Genomic DNA, 15,895 nt, shown 5'->3' with positions numbered 1-15,895 from the left:
CGCTCGCTCGCATGCACTCTCTCTCTCTCTCTGTCAAATAAATAAAATCTTAAAAAAAAAATGTATTATGTTTCAAGCTAACGGAGAACCACACAAGGACATATTTATGGATTCTCAAGTTTCACTTATAAAGAATGCATACAGAAAAAGCAATCACAATACTAAATACTAGAAGACAATGTCTATGGAAATTTGAAGATCAAATTGTTGAATGTATGGGTTCATTTCAGGGAGTTTGTATATGAAAGTAACAGGCATTTTTTTTTTTAATGTTATGCTAATCACCATACGTTACATCATTAGTTTTTTTTATGTTATATTAATCACCATACATTACATCATTAGTTTTTTTTTTTTTTAAAGATTTTATTTATTTATTTGAGAGAGAGAGAGAGCACATGAGAGGGGGAAGGCCAGAGGGAGAAGCAGACTCCCCGCTGAGCAGGGAGCCCGATGCGGGACTCGATCCTGGGACTCCAGGATCATGACCTGAGCCGCAGGCAGTCCCTTAACCAACTGAGCCACCCAGGCGCCCACATCATTAGTTTTTGATGTAGTGTTCCATGATTCATTGTTTGCATATAACACCCAGTGCTCCATTCAGTACATGCCCTCTTTAATACCCATCACCAGGCCAACCCATCCCCCCACCCCCCTCCCCTCTAGAACCCTCAGTTTGTTTCTCAGAGTCCATAGTCTCTCATGTTTCTTCTCCCCCTCCGATTTCCCCCCCTTCATTTTTCCCTTCCTACTATCTTCTTTTTCTTTTCTTTTTTTTTCTCTTTTAACATATAATGTATTATTTGTTTCAGAGGTACAGGTCTGTGATTCATCAGTCTTACACAATTCACAGCGCTCATCATAGCATATACCCTCCCCAGTGTCTATCACCCAGCCACCCCATCCCTCCCACCCCTCACCAGACATTCTTAAATGTGTAAAGGCTTGGAAAATCTATCCCTATGCCCCATGCCTTTTTGCATAACACTATTTAAAGACATGCATTAGAATAACAAAAGATGAATTTGAAACCTGAAGAAGGGAGACTTGGAGTTGGAAAGGATTGGTAGTGAGCAAAGAAACTATATAAACTTAAATACATTAGTGTATTATGCCATTGTTTTTCTTATAATGAGATATTTTCTCCATATTTTTCTACAATGATGAATGTTTTAGTTATCCATTACTGTATTAATGAAGTTAAAACAGACAGCAGAGGTTTATTATTTCTCAGGATTTTGTGGCTAGAAGATCAACTGGTACCATCAGCTGGAAGTGGGAGAGAAGGGGGAAGAGTCTGAGGAGTCTGGGCTCTTCTATAGTTTGGTCTTTCCATGTGGCACATTGGGCTTCCTTACAGCATGGAGGCTGGGTTCTAAGAAGTCACATTCCAAAAGACAAAGGCAGAAGCTGCAGATCTTTTTAAGTCTCAGAAGTTACGCAGTGTAACTATTTCTGCATTCTGGAAGTCCAGGGACAGCCCAGACTCAAGGGGAAAGGAAAGCCACCACTTCTTGATGGAAAGAGTGGTAGAGATTTACAGCTGTGTTTTATTGTCACATGAAATATTCAACTACTGATTATAATCTCTTTCCCAGAATGTAATTTGGAAAGGGATGGTGAAACAGACTAAACAAAACTCTTATGTCCCATTGAGTGGATACCTCCATTAAGTTTACCTTCATTAGCAAGATAAACTTTATCTTGATTTAAAAAAAATAGGTAATAATAGCATATAATTCAAAATTCAAAAAGATATAAAGGGATATACAGGCGTTTCTGCTATCAGGTGATATATGCAATCATATTAAGCCTTAATGGGGGCAGGGGTGGGAATAGACTCGAACCTAAGCAGTCAAAACCTATGCAGCTTTGGGGCTCCTGGCTGGCTCATTTGGTAGATAGAGCATGTGACTCTTGATCTCAGTGTTGTAAGTTTGAGCCCCACATTGGGTGTGGAGATTACTTAAAAATGAAATCTTAAGAAAAAAAAATCTATGCAACTTTGTAACTAGAATATAATAGAAACTGAAAATTCTAATAAAAATACCGTAACAGTTAAACATATTAAATTCATAATGATTGGAAAACATTCCAGCAGTTCCTGAAAAGGCAATTCCATCCCTAGGAATCTACTCAAGAGAAGAGAAAACTTATGTCCATATAAGGACATGATATGAGTGTTAATAGCAGCATTATTTATTATAAAAGCCAAAAAGTGGAAACAATCAAAATGTCCATCAAATGGTGAATGGATAAATAAATGTGGTATATCCAAACAATGAAAAATTATTGGTGAATAAAAAGGAATGAAGTTTGATATATGCCACAAGGTGGATGAACCTTGAAAACGTGCTAAATGAAAGGAGGTAGTTATAAAGGAGCACATATTATATGATTCCATTTATGTGAAATGTCCAGAATAGGCAAATCTATAGAAACAAAGTAGATTAATGATTGCCTTTGGTTGGGGGGAATGGGGAGGTGATGGTGAAGGGATGCAGGATTTCTTTTTGGGGTGAGGAAGATGTTCTAAAATTGATTATGATGGTTGCACAATTCTGTGAATATGCTAAAAGCCATTTAATTGTATACTTTAAATGGGTGAATTGTATGGTGTGAATATCTCTTTAAAAATACACTACTAGAAGCAAAAAAAAAGTTCTAATGAATGAGTACTATAAGCATAGGACTTTAAGATGTTGAAAAAGATGATGGTAGCTTGATGAAATGGGATGTGAGGAAGGTTTGAGAGTGCCAAATTACTGAGATAAAGGCAAATAGCACAAATTTCAGAGGAAATCATGCCAAAGCTATTCTGAGTCCGAGCATGTGGCCAAACTGAACCAGAAGGAAGACCTTACATGTAATGAGTATCATGGACAATACCGTATTTCTCTGTTGTTTGTTGTATTCATTGTTAGTGTACTTTGTATTCAACTGCGATCACTTGGTAATGCAAAAACATTAACAGGCTGAAGAAAATCACATATGAACCAAAGTAACGTCTGTGCTAAAGTGACATAATTTCCCTACTTACAATTGCATATATGCTGATTTGTGTTACAGAAACAAGTGTTAGGTATCAGAATAGACTATACAGGGAGAAAAAAATCAATCTTCTTTCTTAGGCCCCCAGCCATCTAGTTCCCTCTCTGAAGGCAATCATTGCTCCCACTACTTTGGTGGACAATAGTGTGTACACTGTATAATATGACTGTATGTTATATATGTATAATAAGAATGTATATTGTTTCTTCATGCAAATGAACATGTGTTATATACCCTATCCTGCATTGTTTTTTTCATATTTTTTCATATTACTATCTATTGATACTAAGGAGCTTCTCTATTCTTTTTCTTTTCTATTCTTTTTAATGTTAGTAGTTACATATTCCATTGCATAGTTGTAACATTAATTGGGCTCTGATTTATTCATCTCATTTATTTAACACATTTTATTTTTTTACTGTATGCCAGGAATGGTTCTGGACATTATAGATCAGTGAAGGAAACAGACAAAACTCCCACCCTCATTGGGCTCACATTTCATTGTTTTTTGTTATTCCAAGTAATGCTGCAGACAAGGATATCCTTGTACAAATGTCATTTTTTGCATGTGGAAGTATATGTGTAGATAAATACTTAGAAATGGAATTACTAGGTCAAAGTGCACATGCATTTTTAAAAATTAATAGATTTTTTTAGTAGTTTGAGTTTATAGAAAAATTGGAAAGTAACAGGCATTCCCATATACCCCCTTACTCCCCTTCCAACCAGTTCCCCCTATTATTGCTTTAGTTTGTTACATTTATTACAATTAGGGATCCAATATTGATACATTATTCTTATCTAAAGTCTGTGGTCTGCATTAGGGTTCACTCTTTGTGTTATGCATTCTGTGGATTTTGACAAATGTGTGGTGACATGTATCCATCATTACAGTACCATACAGAGTAGAATTAAAATCCCCTGTGTTCCACCTATTCCTTGCTTCTACCCCATAAAACTTTGGAATCTTCCTTCCACCCCATGAAGCCCTGGAAACCACTGATCTTACTGTTTTCATAATTTTACCTTTTCCAAAATGTCATATAATTGGATCAGACAGTACATAGCCTTTTTAGATTGGTTTCTTTCACTTAGTAGTATGGATTTAAGGTTTCTCTATGTATTTTCATGCTCAATAATACATTTCTTTTTAGAGATGAATAATATCCTGCTGTCTGGATGTACCACAGTTATCCATTACCTACTGAAGGACAAGTTTTGGCAATTATGACTGTAAACATTCATGTGCAGGTTTTTGTTGGATATAAGTTTTCAACTAATTGGGTAAATATCAAGGAGCATGATTTCTGAATAGTATGATAAGAGTATGTTTAGTTTTATAAGAAGCTGCTAAACTGTCGTCCCAAGTGGCTGTACCACTTTGCAATCCCTCCAGCAGTGAATGAGAGTTCTTCACATTCTTATCAGCATTTGGTGTTAGTGTTTTGGATTTTGGCCATTCGTATAGGTGTGTAGTGGTATCTCATTTTTTAAAATTTGCAGTTCCCTAATGACATGATGTTGAGCATCTTTTTATATGCTTATTTGCTATCTGTATATCTTGGTGAAGTATCTGTTCAGATCTTCTATTTTTAATTGCTTTTATTGATGAGTTTAAAGATCTTTGTGTATTTTGGTTACCACTTCTTTATCAGTTAAGTGTTTTGCAGATATTTTCTCTCACTCTGTGGCTTGTGTTTTATTCTCTTTCGCAGATCAGAAGTTTAATTTTAATGAAAGCTTACCAGTTTTTTATCTCATGGATTGTGCTTTTGGTGTCATCACCAAACACAAGGTCACCTAGGGTTTCAAATGTGTTCTCTTCTAGGAGTTTTATAGTTTTGCATTTTACATTTAGGTCTATGAGCCATTTTGAGGTTTTTTATTTGGTTGGTGTTTTAGAGAGTGCGTGCAAGAGAGCAGGTGTGGGGTGGGGTGAGAGAATCCTAAGCAGGCTTCTTGTTCAGCACAGTCTGACGAGGGGCTCGATCCCATGACCCTGAGATCATGACCTGAGCAGAAATTGGGAGTCAGATGCTTAACCAACTGAGCCACCCAGGTGCCCCATTGAGTTAACTTTTGAAAAAGATGTTAGGGCTGTGTCTAGATGTTTTTTTTTCTTTGTTGTTTTTGTTTTGCATGTGTATATCCCCGTATTCAGCACCATTTGTTGAAAAAGGCTATCCTTTTTCCATTGAATTGCCTTTGTTCCTTTGTCAAAGATCAGTTGATTGTATTTGTGTGGATCAATTTTGGGACTTTCTGTTCTGCTTATCTTTTTATGTGGTTTTTGACTAATACCACACTGTCTCGATTAATTGTAACCTTATAGTGAAGCAATGAACAATTGGAATTTGAAATTAAAGGCATAATACTATTTATATTAGCACCCCTGCCCAACATACTTAGGTATAAATCTAACAAAGTATGTGCGAGATATTAGGAAAACTACAAAATTCTGATGAAAGAAATCAAAGAATACCTAAATGTATAGGGAGATGATATTCCATGTACATGGATAGGAAGATTCGATATTGTAAAGATGTCAGTTTTTCCGAACTTGGTTTATATATTTAGCATAATCCCAATCAAAATCTCAATAAGTTATTTTGTAGGTATCAACTGACTCTAAAGTCTGTATGGAAAGGTAAAATAACCAGAATAGCTACATAGTATTGAAGGAGAATAATGTCAGAAGACTGACACTACCTGACTTCAAAACTGTACTTACTATAAAACTATAGTAATCAGGACAGTGTTACTGGAGAAAGGATAGACAGATAAATCAATGGAACAAAATAGCTCAACAGGTTGGTTCCAATCCCAGTTCTCCTACTTGCCTGCTATGATGTTTTAGGCAAATCACTTCAGTTTTCCTCATCTATAAATCACTGTAGGGTTTGTATGAAGTTTAAATGAGATAATGCATATAAAGCATATAGCTCATTGCCTGAGATATGGTGAGAGCTTGATACATTTTAGCTATTGTGCATTTTCTTTCTTTTTAAAAATATATTTTTTAAAGATTTTATTTATTTCAGAGAGAGCACACAAGCATGAGCAGGGGAAGGGGCAAAACAGACACTCTGCTGAGCAGGGAGCCCGATGCAGTGCTCCATCCCAGGACCCTGGGATCATGACCTGAGCCAAAGGCAGATGCCCAACCAACTGAGCCAGTGAGGCGCCCCACTGTTGTACATTTTCTAATTTGATCCTGATAAGAGTCACAAGAAAGGGGCAGATCAGGTATTATTCCCATGTTATAGATCAGAAAATAGGAGTTTCAGGGCTACTAATACTTGACAGAGGTCAAGTGGTTAGATAAGTGGCAGAGCCACAACTATGACCTAGTCTAGAATTACTCCATGTTACCTAGGATATTATCAGTATTATCTAGGTTAACAGGAAAGGTAATGTCCTCAGAAGAGGTTTTACAAATATATGAAAACAAAACTAAAAAAAAATATATATATATAGGCAGCACTTTAATGTACTTTTATCCAAAGTGAAAAAAAGAGTTGTTGTTAATCCAGCTTTTAATTCCTGATAATAAATTCATCTTGGTCAAGATGCATTATCCTGGGGCGCCTGGGTGGCTCAGTGGTTAGCGTCTGCCTTCGGCTCAGGTCATGATCCCAGAGTCCTGGGATTGAGCCCCACGTCAGGCTCCCTGCTCGGTGGGAAGCCTGCTTCTCCCTCTCCCACTCCCCCTACTTGTGTTCCCTCTTTCGCTCGCTCTCTCTGTCAAATAAATAAATAAAATCTTTAAAAAAAAAAGATGCGTTATCCTTTTGATACATTGCTAGATTCACTTTGTTAACATTTTGTTTAGGTCTTTTGCAGGTATATTCATGAATTACCATGTCCTATGATTTCATTTATTTTCCTTTTTCATAATGTTTTTGTCAGGTTTTAGAGTTTTTCTGGCATCATATGTTGAATTGGGGTATATTTACTTTTTTCCTATTCTGTGGGAGATTGTATAAGATCAGTATTTTTTCCTTTATTTTTTATTATTACAATTTTTAAAGATTTTATTTATTTGAGAGAGTGAGCAGAGAGAGAGTGAGCAGAGAGAGAGCACAAACGGTGGGGAGGGGTAGAGGGAGAAACAGACTCCCCACTGAGCAGGGAGCCTGATGTGGGACTCCATCCCAGGACCCTGGGATCATGACCTAAGCCAAAGGCAGACGTTTAACTGACTGAGCCACCCAGGCGCGCAGTATTTTTTTCCTTTAATGTTTGCTATAATTTTATAGTGGGACCATATGGATCTGGAATCTTTAGTGTATGCCTGGAAAAATTTTTTTAATTTTTAAGTAATCTCTGTACCAAACATGGGGCTCAAACTCACAACCCGAGCATATACTCTACTGACTGAGCCAGCCAGGTGCCCCCTGGAAATATTTTTGATTGTGGATTTCATTTTTTCAACAGCTATAGTTACAGGACTTTTCAGATATTTTAAATATAAGTTTATTCAGATAATAGTTATTAACTGAATTTATTGCTTGAACTTCATGTAACAAAGCTACAACATTTTGAGCTTTAAAACCTTAATGCTGGGAACAGCCTCCGCCGAGAGTCGCCTCAGTTTCCTGCTTCAACAGCGCTCGTCCCCCACCCCGGCCAGCGGCTCGGAGCCAGCCCTCCGCCATCTCCTCAGAGCGCCCTCGGACCGCCCCAAGGCCCCCGCAGCCGCCGCCATGACGACCGCGTCCCCCTCGCACGTGCGCCAGAACTACCACCAGGACTCGGAGGCCGCCATCAACCGCCAGATAACCTGGAGCTCTGCGCCTCCTCCGTCTGCCTGTCCATGTCTTACTACTTTGACCGCGATGATGTGGCTTCGAAGAACTTTGCCGGATGTTTTCTTCACCAATCTCATGAGGAGAGGGAACATGCTGAGAAACTGATGAAGCTGCAGAACCAACGAGGTGGCCGAATCTTCCTTCAGGATATCAAGAAACCAGACCGTGATGATTGGGAGAACGGGCTGAATGCAATGGAGTGTGCATTATACTTGGAAAAGAGCGTGAATCAGTCACTACTGGAACTGCACAAACTGGCCACTGATAAAAATGACTCCCATTTGTGTGACTTCATTGAGACTCATTACCTGAATGAGCAGGTGAAATCCATCAAAGAATTGGGTGACCACGTAACCAACCTGCGCAAGATGGGGGCTCCCGAATCTGGCATGGCAGAGTATCTCTTTGACAAGCACATCTTGGGAAGCAGTGATAGTGAGAGCTAAGCCTTAGGCTGTCTTCCCATAGCCACAAGGATGACTTCCCTGGTCACCAAGGCAGTGCATGCATGTTGGGGTTACCTTTACCTTTTCTATAAGTTGTACCAAAACATCTACTTAACTTCTTTCATTTGTACCATTCTTCAAATAAAGTAATTTGGTACCCAAAAAAAAAAAAATCAATGCTGGGGCCCCTAGGTGGCTCAGTCGTTAAGTGTCTGTCTTGGGTTCAGGTCATGATCCCAGGGTCCTGGGATCAAGCCCCACGTCGGGCTCCCGGCTCAGCGGGAAGCCTGAATTCTCCCTCTCCCACTCCCCCTGCTTGTGTTCCCTCTCTCACTGTGTCTCTCTCTGTCAAATAAATACATCTTAAAAAAAAAAATCTTAATGCTGGATGTCACTTTTTTTTTTAAATGTCACAAAGTATACATAGCATTAAATTTACCATCTCAGCAATTTTTTAGTGTACAATTCAATGGTATTTAAGTACATTCACACTGTGTGCAACTAATCTCCAGAACTCTTTTCATCTTGCAAAGTTGCAACTCTCCCCACTAAGCAGCAATTCCCCACTCTCCCTTTTCCCCAGCCCCTGGCAACCACCCTTGTACTTTTTCTCTCTGATTTTGACTACTATAGGTATTAATAAGTGGAATCATACAGTGTCCTTTTGTGATGTAACATAACATCTGCAAGGTTCATCTCTGTTAAAGAAGTGTCAGAATTTCCTTCCTTTTTAAGACTAACGTTCCATTATATGTATATACCACATTTTGTTTATCCATTCATCCATCAGTGGACACTAGGTTGCTTCCATCTTTTGGCTGTTGTGAATGATGGTGCTATGAGCAATGGTACATGGTTATCATTTCAACACTCTGCTTCAAATTCTTTTGGGTGTGTACACTGCAGTAGAATTGCCGGATCATATAGTAATTCTATTTTTAATGTTTTGAGGAACCACAATATTGTTTTCCATTTTATATTTCTACCAACAGAGGACTTTCCAAATTTTACATACTTTTGTGTGTCAGTAACCTGTATTTCTCTAGTAATTTGTCTCACCAAATTTATTGACAGTGTTATGCCTTCAGTGTCTGTAGTGATAGCATTTTTTTCACTTATATTATTTTTCCTCCTCTTTTATTTTTTTTTAAAGATTTATTTATTTGAGAGAGGGAGAGAACGCACTCACGTGAGGGGGGGAGAGGGGTGGGGCAGAGGGAGAGGAAGAAAATCTAAAGCAGACTCCCTGCTGAGTGTGGAGTCCTACATGGCTGGATCCCACAACCCTGACATCATGACCTGAGCCAAAATCAAGAGTCCTAGGTTTAACTGACTGAGCCACCCAGGCACCCATCCTTCTCTTTTAAAAATCAGTGTTGGGGCGCCTGGGTGGCTCAGTCGTTAAGCGTCTGCCTTCGGCTCAGGTCATGATCCCAGAGTCCTGGGATCGAGCCCCGCATCGGGCTCCCTGCTCTGTGGGAAGTCTGCTTCTCCCTCTCCCACTCCCCCTGCTTGTGTTCCCTCTCTCACTGTGTCTCTCTCTGTCAAATAAATAAATCTTGAAAAATAAATAAATAAATAAAAATAAAAATAAAAATCAGTGTTGCCTGGAGTTTATCAATTTTATTTATCTTTTCAAATAATTTTCAAAATACCCAATTTGCACTTTGTTGATTTTTCTGATTGTATTGATCCTTTTATTATATCATATTGTATTTTGTTCATTTGTTCTTATCCTTATTATATTGTACTTTAAATTTATGTTGTTGGGGCGCCTGGGTGGGCATTCGGTTAAGCATCCAACTCTTTTTTTTTTTTTTTTTTTTTAAGATTTTATTTATTCATTAGAGAATGAGTAAGCGGGGAGAGGAGTAGAGGGAGGACAAGCAGACTCCATGCTGAGTGCAGAGCCCGACTTGGAGCTCAATCTCACGGCCCTGAGATCATGACCTGAGCTGAAATGAAGAGTTGCAGGCCTGACCGACTGAGCCACCCATGGGTCCCTAAGTGTCCAACTCTTGGTTTCTGCTCCAGTCGTGATCTCAGGGTTGTGGGATCAGCCCTGCATGGGGCTCTATGCTCAGCCTGGAGTTGGCTTGGGATTCTAGCTCCCTCTCCCTCCACCTCTCTCCCCTCACACACACTTTCTCTCTAAAATAAATAAATAAATCTTTTAAAAAAATAAATTTACATTGTTGTTGGTCTCACACTCTTTGGGTCTGGTTTGTGCTTGCTCATGCTCACCTGGGTTTATGTGATTGCTCTCCCTTCTTCCTACCCCTTCTGAAACAACTTTCCAGAGATACCCAGTTCTTTGTTTGTAAATCTATTTAAGTGAGGAGAGTAATTTGGGGAGAAAAATGTTCAAGTGTCAGAAATGCCATCTTTCAGCACTAGGCTTCAACCGTTATCAGCTATACTTAAAATTCTAATATATTCTGATTGACAAGATTATCAAATGCAGCTTATAACAGTGTTACTCTTTCTTTTTTTTTCCCTCTCCCTGGCAGGACCCGTTGGGGCCCAGCCCCTACTCATGGTGCCCAGAAGACCTGGCTATGGCACCATGGGCAAACCCATTAAATTGCTGGCTAACTGTTTTCAAGTTGAAATCCCAAAGATTGATGTCTACCTCTATGAGGTAGATATTAAACCAGACAAGTGTCCTAGGAGAGTGAACAGGTAAGAATCATGAAATCATGGAGATTATTTTGCTGTTAGTATTTGTCTTTGCTTTAGTAATTATGTTTATCTTTCATATTTAATAACAATGATAATATTTAACAGTTTGACCAGGAACAGGTGGTAATTTGTTTTGAAATTGATTGTACTTCAGTGGTGTGATGTTGGGAAAAATCTACAGCCTTGAAATTTTCTCATTATACCATGAGCTCACATATTTTCTCTGTGATAACAGAGAAGGTTCAAGTCTTTTTTTTATATGCTCTTGAAAGCAGACTAAGCATCTTTTTCATTGCTATCAGGTAATATATCTGTGCTTTCTTTTTTCCTCCCATCTCCACCCCCCACCTTACTTATCCCTTTAAAATGATGGGATGGTACCAGTAGTGGGTAGAGATAGTGGTTGTCATGTTTTATGCTTTCTGTTCTGATTCTCAACTCCTCTTTCTCTTACATAGGAACAAGTATATATGATATATAAAGATTTATCAATCTGCTTTCAGTAAGCTGCTTCTCTCACCTTCCCCAAATAATGTATGTGTGTGTGTCTATATGTGTATTATATACACATATGGTTGTGGTTTGGGTAATGGAATATAAAAGGAATTTATGATACAGTGTACACCATGAAGGAGGTTTTAAAAAACAAAGACTTACGGACAAAACATTTAGAAAACAGTGATATTCAGCTTAGCATTTGGTTTGTACTATCAAATACCTCAGCCTTTTCTTATTCAGTAAGTTATTATTATTATTTAAGAGTCTTCATTTAAGATATAGGTGGTTCTTGCTGTTAAGAAAATCTTAATTTAGATAAGACACATAAGAAACATGAAGTGAATGGGCACTAAGACACCTTGCGATAACATGTAATCATATTAATGTTATAATTAATGTGGGCTGCAGAATTCTTTCTGAGGTCACCCCCTATGATAAAATTTAGCTCCCTGTGGCCTACAGAATGACATCCCAAATTTACTATAGCATTCTCTGCTTAGTTTGGCTCTTATCTGTATCCTTTTCTATATTCTGCAGCTCTTATCTGGAATGCCTTCTCTGCCCATGTCTATCCAGCAAACTTCTATTTTTCTATTATTTTTCAAGACATACCTTTTTTGGGGCACCTGGGTGGCTCAGTTGTTAAGCGTCTGCCTTCAGCTTGGGTCATGATCCCAGGGTCCTGGGATCGAGCCCCGCATCGGGCTCCCTGCTCAGCAGGAAGCCTGCTTCTCCCTCTCCCACTCCCCCTGCTTGTGTTCCCTCTCTCACTATGTCTCTCTCTGTCAAATAAATGAATAAAATCTTAAAAAAAAAATTATTAGAGAGAGCGAGAGAGCACAAGCAGGGGGAGTGGCAGAAGGAGAGGGAGAAGCAGGCTCCCCGCACAGCAGGGAGCCCAATGTGGGGCTCGATCTCAGGACTCTGGGATCATTACCTTAGCTGAAGGCAAACGCTTAACTGAATGAGCCACCCAGCTGTCCCCAAGACATACCTTTTTAACTCTGTAGTCAGAGGCAGTTCATTCTTCTGTGACCTTATAGTATTTGGTGTACACTCCTTTAATAGTATTTTTACTGTTTTATGGTTACTTGTTGCTTCCCTCTTCTCCCAGTATAATATCTTCATGAAAAGGAATACTCTTTCTCATTATCTTTGTAGCCCTGATACTAGCTTGATGATTGGCACATAATACTCAGTAGAGTGAATGAAAGGTTTATAAAAGTAAAATGAAATGAGTATGATGGTAGGGAACAGGAAAGAGAACTGGACATTATAAAGAGCTGTCTGTGCCTAGATAGAGATTTTCAGTGCCCTACCCTTCTCTCCTGCGGTCTCTAGGCTAGTCTTGGTCTTAGACTCCTTCCTCTCTCTCGGCTGTCTTTCTGCTAGCCATCATCCACTTAACGGGGACCTCTCTTCATGCTGCACTCTCAAATTCACTTTTTCTTCTTTCTCAGAATTGGGGTGTTAATATGTAAATTGAAGGATAATCCTGACCCTTCTGGGTTTTTTTCTTAAGATTTTATTTATTTGAGAGAGAGAGAGAGTGAGAGCGAGTGCACACAAGCAAGGAGGGGAGGGGCAGAGGGAGAAGGGGACTCCCTGCTGAGCAGAGAGCCCAAGATGGGGCTCGATCCCAGGACCCTGGGATCATGATCTGAGCTGAAGGCAGACACTTAACTGACTGAGCCACCCAGGTGCCCCCTGACCCTTCTGTTTGATGTTTACATTTTTAAAAGGCATTTGTTTGGGTGCCTGGGTATCTCAGTCATTTAAGCATCTGACTCTTGATATCAGCTCAGGTCTCAATCTCAGAGTCATGATTTCCAGCCCCACGTTGGGCTCCATGTGGAGCCTACTTTAAAAAAAAAAAAGGCATTTATTAATCTAAGTAAATCTTTTAATTGATAGAATGTCTAAGGCAGATATTTATCTTTTTTTGGTATTTCTTTTTTTTGTAAGATTTTATTTATTAGCACAAGTGAGAGGAGGAACAGAGGGGTAGGGAGAGGGAGAGAAAAATAATTTCAAGCAGACTCTGCGCTGAGCATGGAACATGATGTGGGGCTTGATCTCATGACCTCTCACGACCCTGAGATCATGACCTGAGCTGGAACAAAGAGTCAGACGCTTAACTGACTGAACCACCCAGGCACCCCTAAGGCAGATATTTCTGAACTGAATTCCTTACTACTGCCTTTCCCCCTTGCCCTGCCCAAAAGAATCACCCCTAATTTTAGCAGTATATAGTAAAGAATTGTTGCAGGTTATTTATTAATTAGGAGAATTATATGATGCAAATGTTAGGAAAACACAACTGCTTTAAAGACTCAGTCATTAAGCATCTGCCTTCGGCTCAGGTCATGATCCCGGGGTCCTGGGATCGAGCCCCGCATCGGGCTCCTTGCTCAGCAGGAAGCTTGCTTCTCCGTCTCCCACTTCCCCTGCTTGTGTTCCCTCTCTCACTGTATCTCTCTCTGTCAAGTAAATAAATAAAATCTTAAAAATAAAATAAAGACAAATGGGTTGGAATTGAGAGAATAATGGGAGATGGAGACTTGGGGCTTACATTGATGTCAGCAGAGGGTCTTTTAGTTTTTCAGAGGAGTTCTGAGGGACTAATACAGTGGCAGTAATATTAGCTAAGAAAGAACAAAAGTATTTATTAGATTTGTTCCTTCTCCTATCTAACTTTTTGTTTTTGATAGGGTAAGGGAGTTACTGTGTATTATGTAAGTGTATATGAAATTGGGGCATCTGGGTGGCTTAGTCGGTAAAGCAGCCAACTCTTGATCTTGGGATCATGAGTTCACGTCCTGTGTTGGGTATGGAGCCTACTTTTTTAAAAAAATTAAATAGTATTAAGTTTCACATGTAGATGCTCAACATATTGGTTAAGCTTGAGAGAAAAATATATGTAATAAATTGGTGTGTACATTCTGGTTTTTAATTTATGATCCTGTTGACTTCCCTAATTATATTTTGTCTTCAGGTTGCTTTGTCTTGTTTGCCAGTAGGAGTAAAGGATCTGTAATTTAGATGTTTCCACATGGAAATTTTTTATCCTGTATCTTTTATCTGAGTTTTCATAGAACCTACAGGATTTCTTTGAGACTCTCAAAAGGACATAAATCATCTTTCTACTTTGTTAATAATATTGACTTGATTTTATGTCAACATCTGCAAAACTTATTCCCTTTATTCCTTCAAAAGACTAGCTTTTATCTTTTATCTTCACCTTTTGCAATATTACTACATAACTAGTCAGTTAAAATTGTTGCTGGGCTTTTGAAATTGGTTCAGTTCCTACACTTCAATGGCTAGAGTTTGAGAAGTTAGAAGGAACTAGATAGAAGTTGACAGTTCCTATTCCGTATTAGCTAAACAGTTATGGGCTAAAATGCCCCAGTATTTAAATCAACATGTGGGAGGTTTTTCTTGTCCATATGCCACATGCTCAAATATTTGGCACCATGGCATTAATCATAATAATAGACTGATGGGTTGTAGCCAAACAAGTTTCCACTTTAGTCAGAGGAGTTTTTGGACAAAATACCCAGGAAATGCTTGTGAGTCATTTTGTGAGTCAACTTCTCTACTTCAGATTTTCTGTCTGTTGCTTGTTTTGTCCTTTCCTTACCCCTTTAGGGTATCTATGTGTAGTCCTTTTTTGCCAATAAGATTTTGATTGAAAATGATCATTTGGTAAGAGAACATGTTTGTTAAGCAGATTTTAAATGTTTCTAGTTTTTAAGAAGTGAATGATCTTAATAACTAAAAACCAGTATTTTTAGAACTATTATGACCTAGAATATAAATTCCATAACTTGAGATTTTATGCTAGTTTGTCCAACTGCTAAATATGTATGGGAATAAACCTGAAATAGATTGTTAGGTACTTATTCAAAATCATTAAGTAGTAACATAGATACATGGGAAAAGTTGTAGCATTATTTTATAACTGCAAGATCTATTTTAAACATGAATAAAGATTTGAAGGAATCTTGAAATAGTATTAGATTCTGTTTGAATTTTCTTGGTTCAGTTTTCTTTTATAAATGAAACATTAATTGTACTATTATGATTACTGTTACTATTGTAATTTGTGATAGAGTGCCAAATATTTGTGCATATTACACACAGTTGTCGTGTAGTACTGATGATTGAATTTTATTTTATTTATTTATTTTTAAAGATTTTATTTATTTGACAGAGAGAGACACAGTGAGAGAGGGAACACAAGCAGGGGGAGTGGAAGAGGGAGAAGCAGGCTTCCCGCTGAGCAGGGAGCCCAATGTGGGGCTCGATCCCAGGACCCCGGGATCATGACCTGAGCTGAAGGCAGACACTTAATGACTGAGCCACCCAGGTGCCCCTGATGATTGAATTTTATTTTATTTTATT

General features: G+C 38.6%; 1 protein-coding gene and 1 pseudogene across 2 annotated transcripts in view; both read left to right on the top strand.

Moving 5' to 3' along the window:
- The window catches only part of AGO3 (argonaute RISC catalytic component 3), a 131,206-nt gene that overhangs the window by 15,702 nt on the left and 99,609 nt on the right, over positions 1–15,895 (top strand). Inside the window, exon 2 of the mRNA XM_032387865.1 lies at positions 10,819–10,990. Within this exon, the coding sequence (XP_032243756.1) occupies positions 10,819–10,990 (172 nt within the window). The remainder of the gene's footprint in view (positions 1–10,818; positions 10,991–15,895) is intronic.
- On the top strand, positions 7,723–8,481 carry LOC116621886 (annotated as a pseudogene). The gene has a single exon (XR_004297484.1). The product of XR_004297484.1 is annotated as a ferritin heavy chain-like (transcript).

The sequence above is a fragment of the Phoca vitulina genome, unplaced genomic scaffold (genome assembly GCF_004348235.1).
Source record: "Phoca vitulina isolate PV1807 unplaced genomic scaffold, GSC_HSeal_1.0 scaffold2, whole genome shotgun sequence".
NCBI classification, from domain to species: domain Eukaryota; kingdom Metazoa; phylum Chordata; class Mammalia; order Carnivora; family Phocidae; genus Phoca; species Phoca vitulina.
The sequence above is the reverse complement of the archived record's forward strand: the minus strand, read 5'-3'. Positions and strand labels throughout refer to the sequence as shown.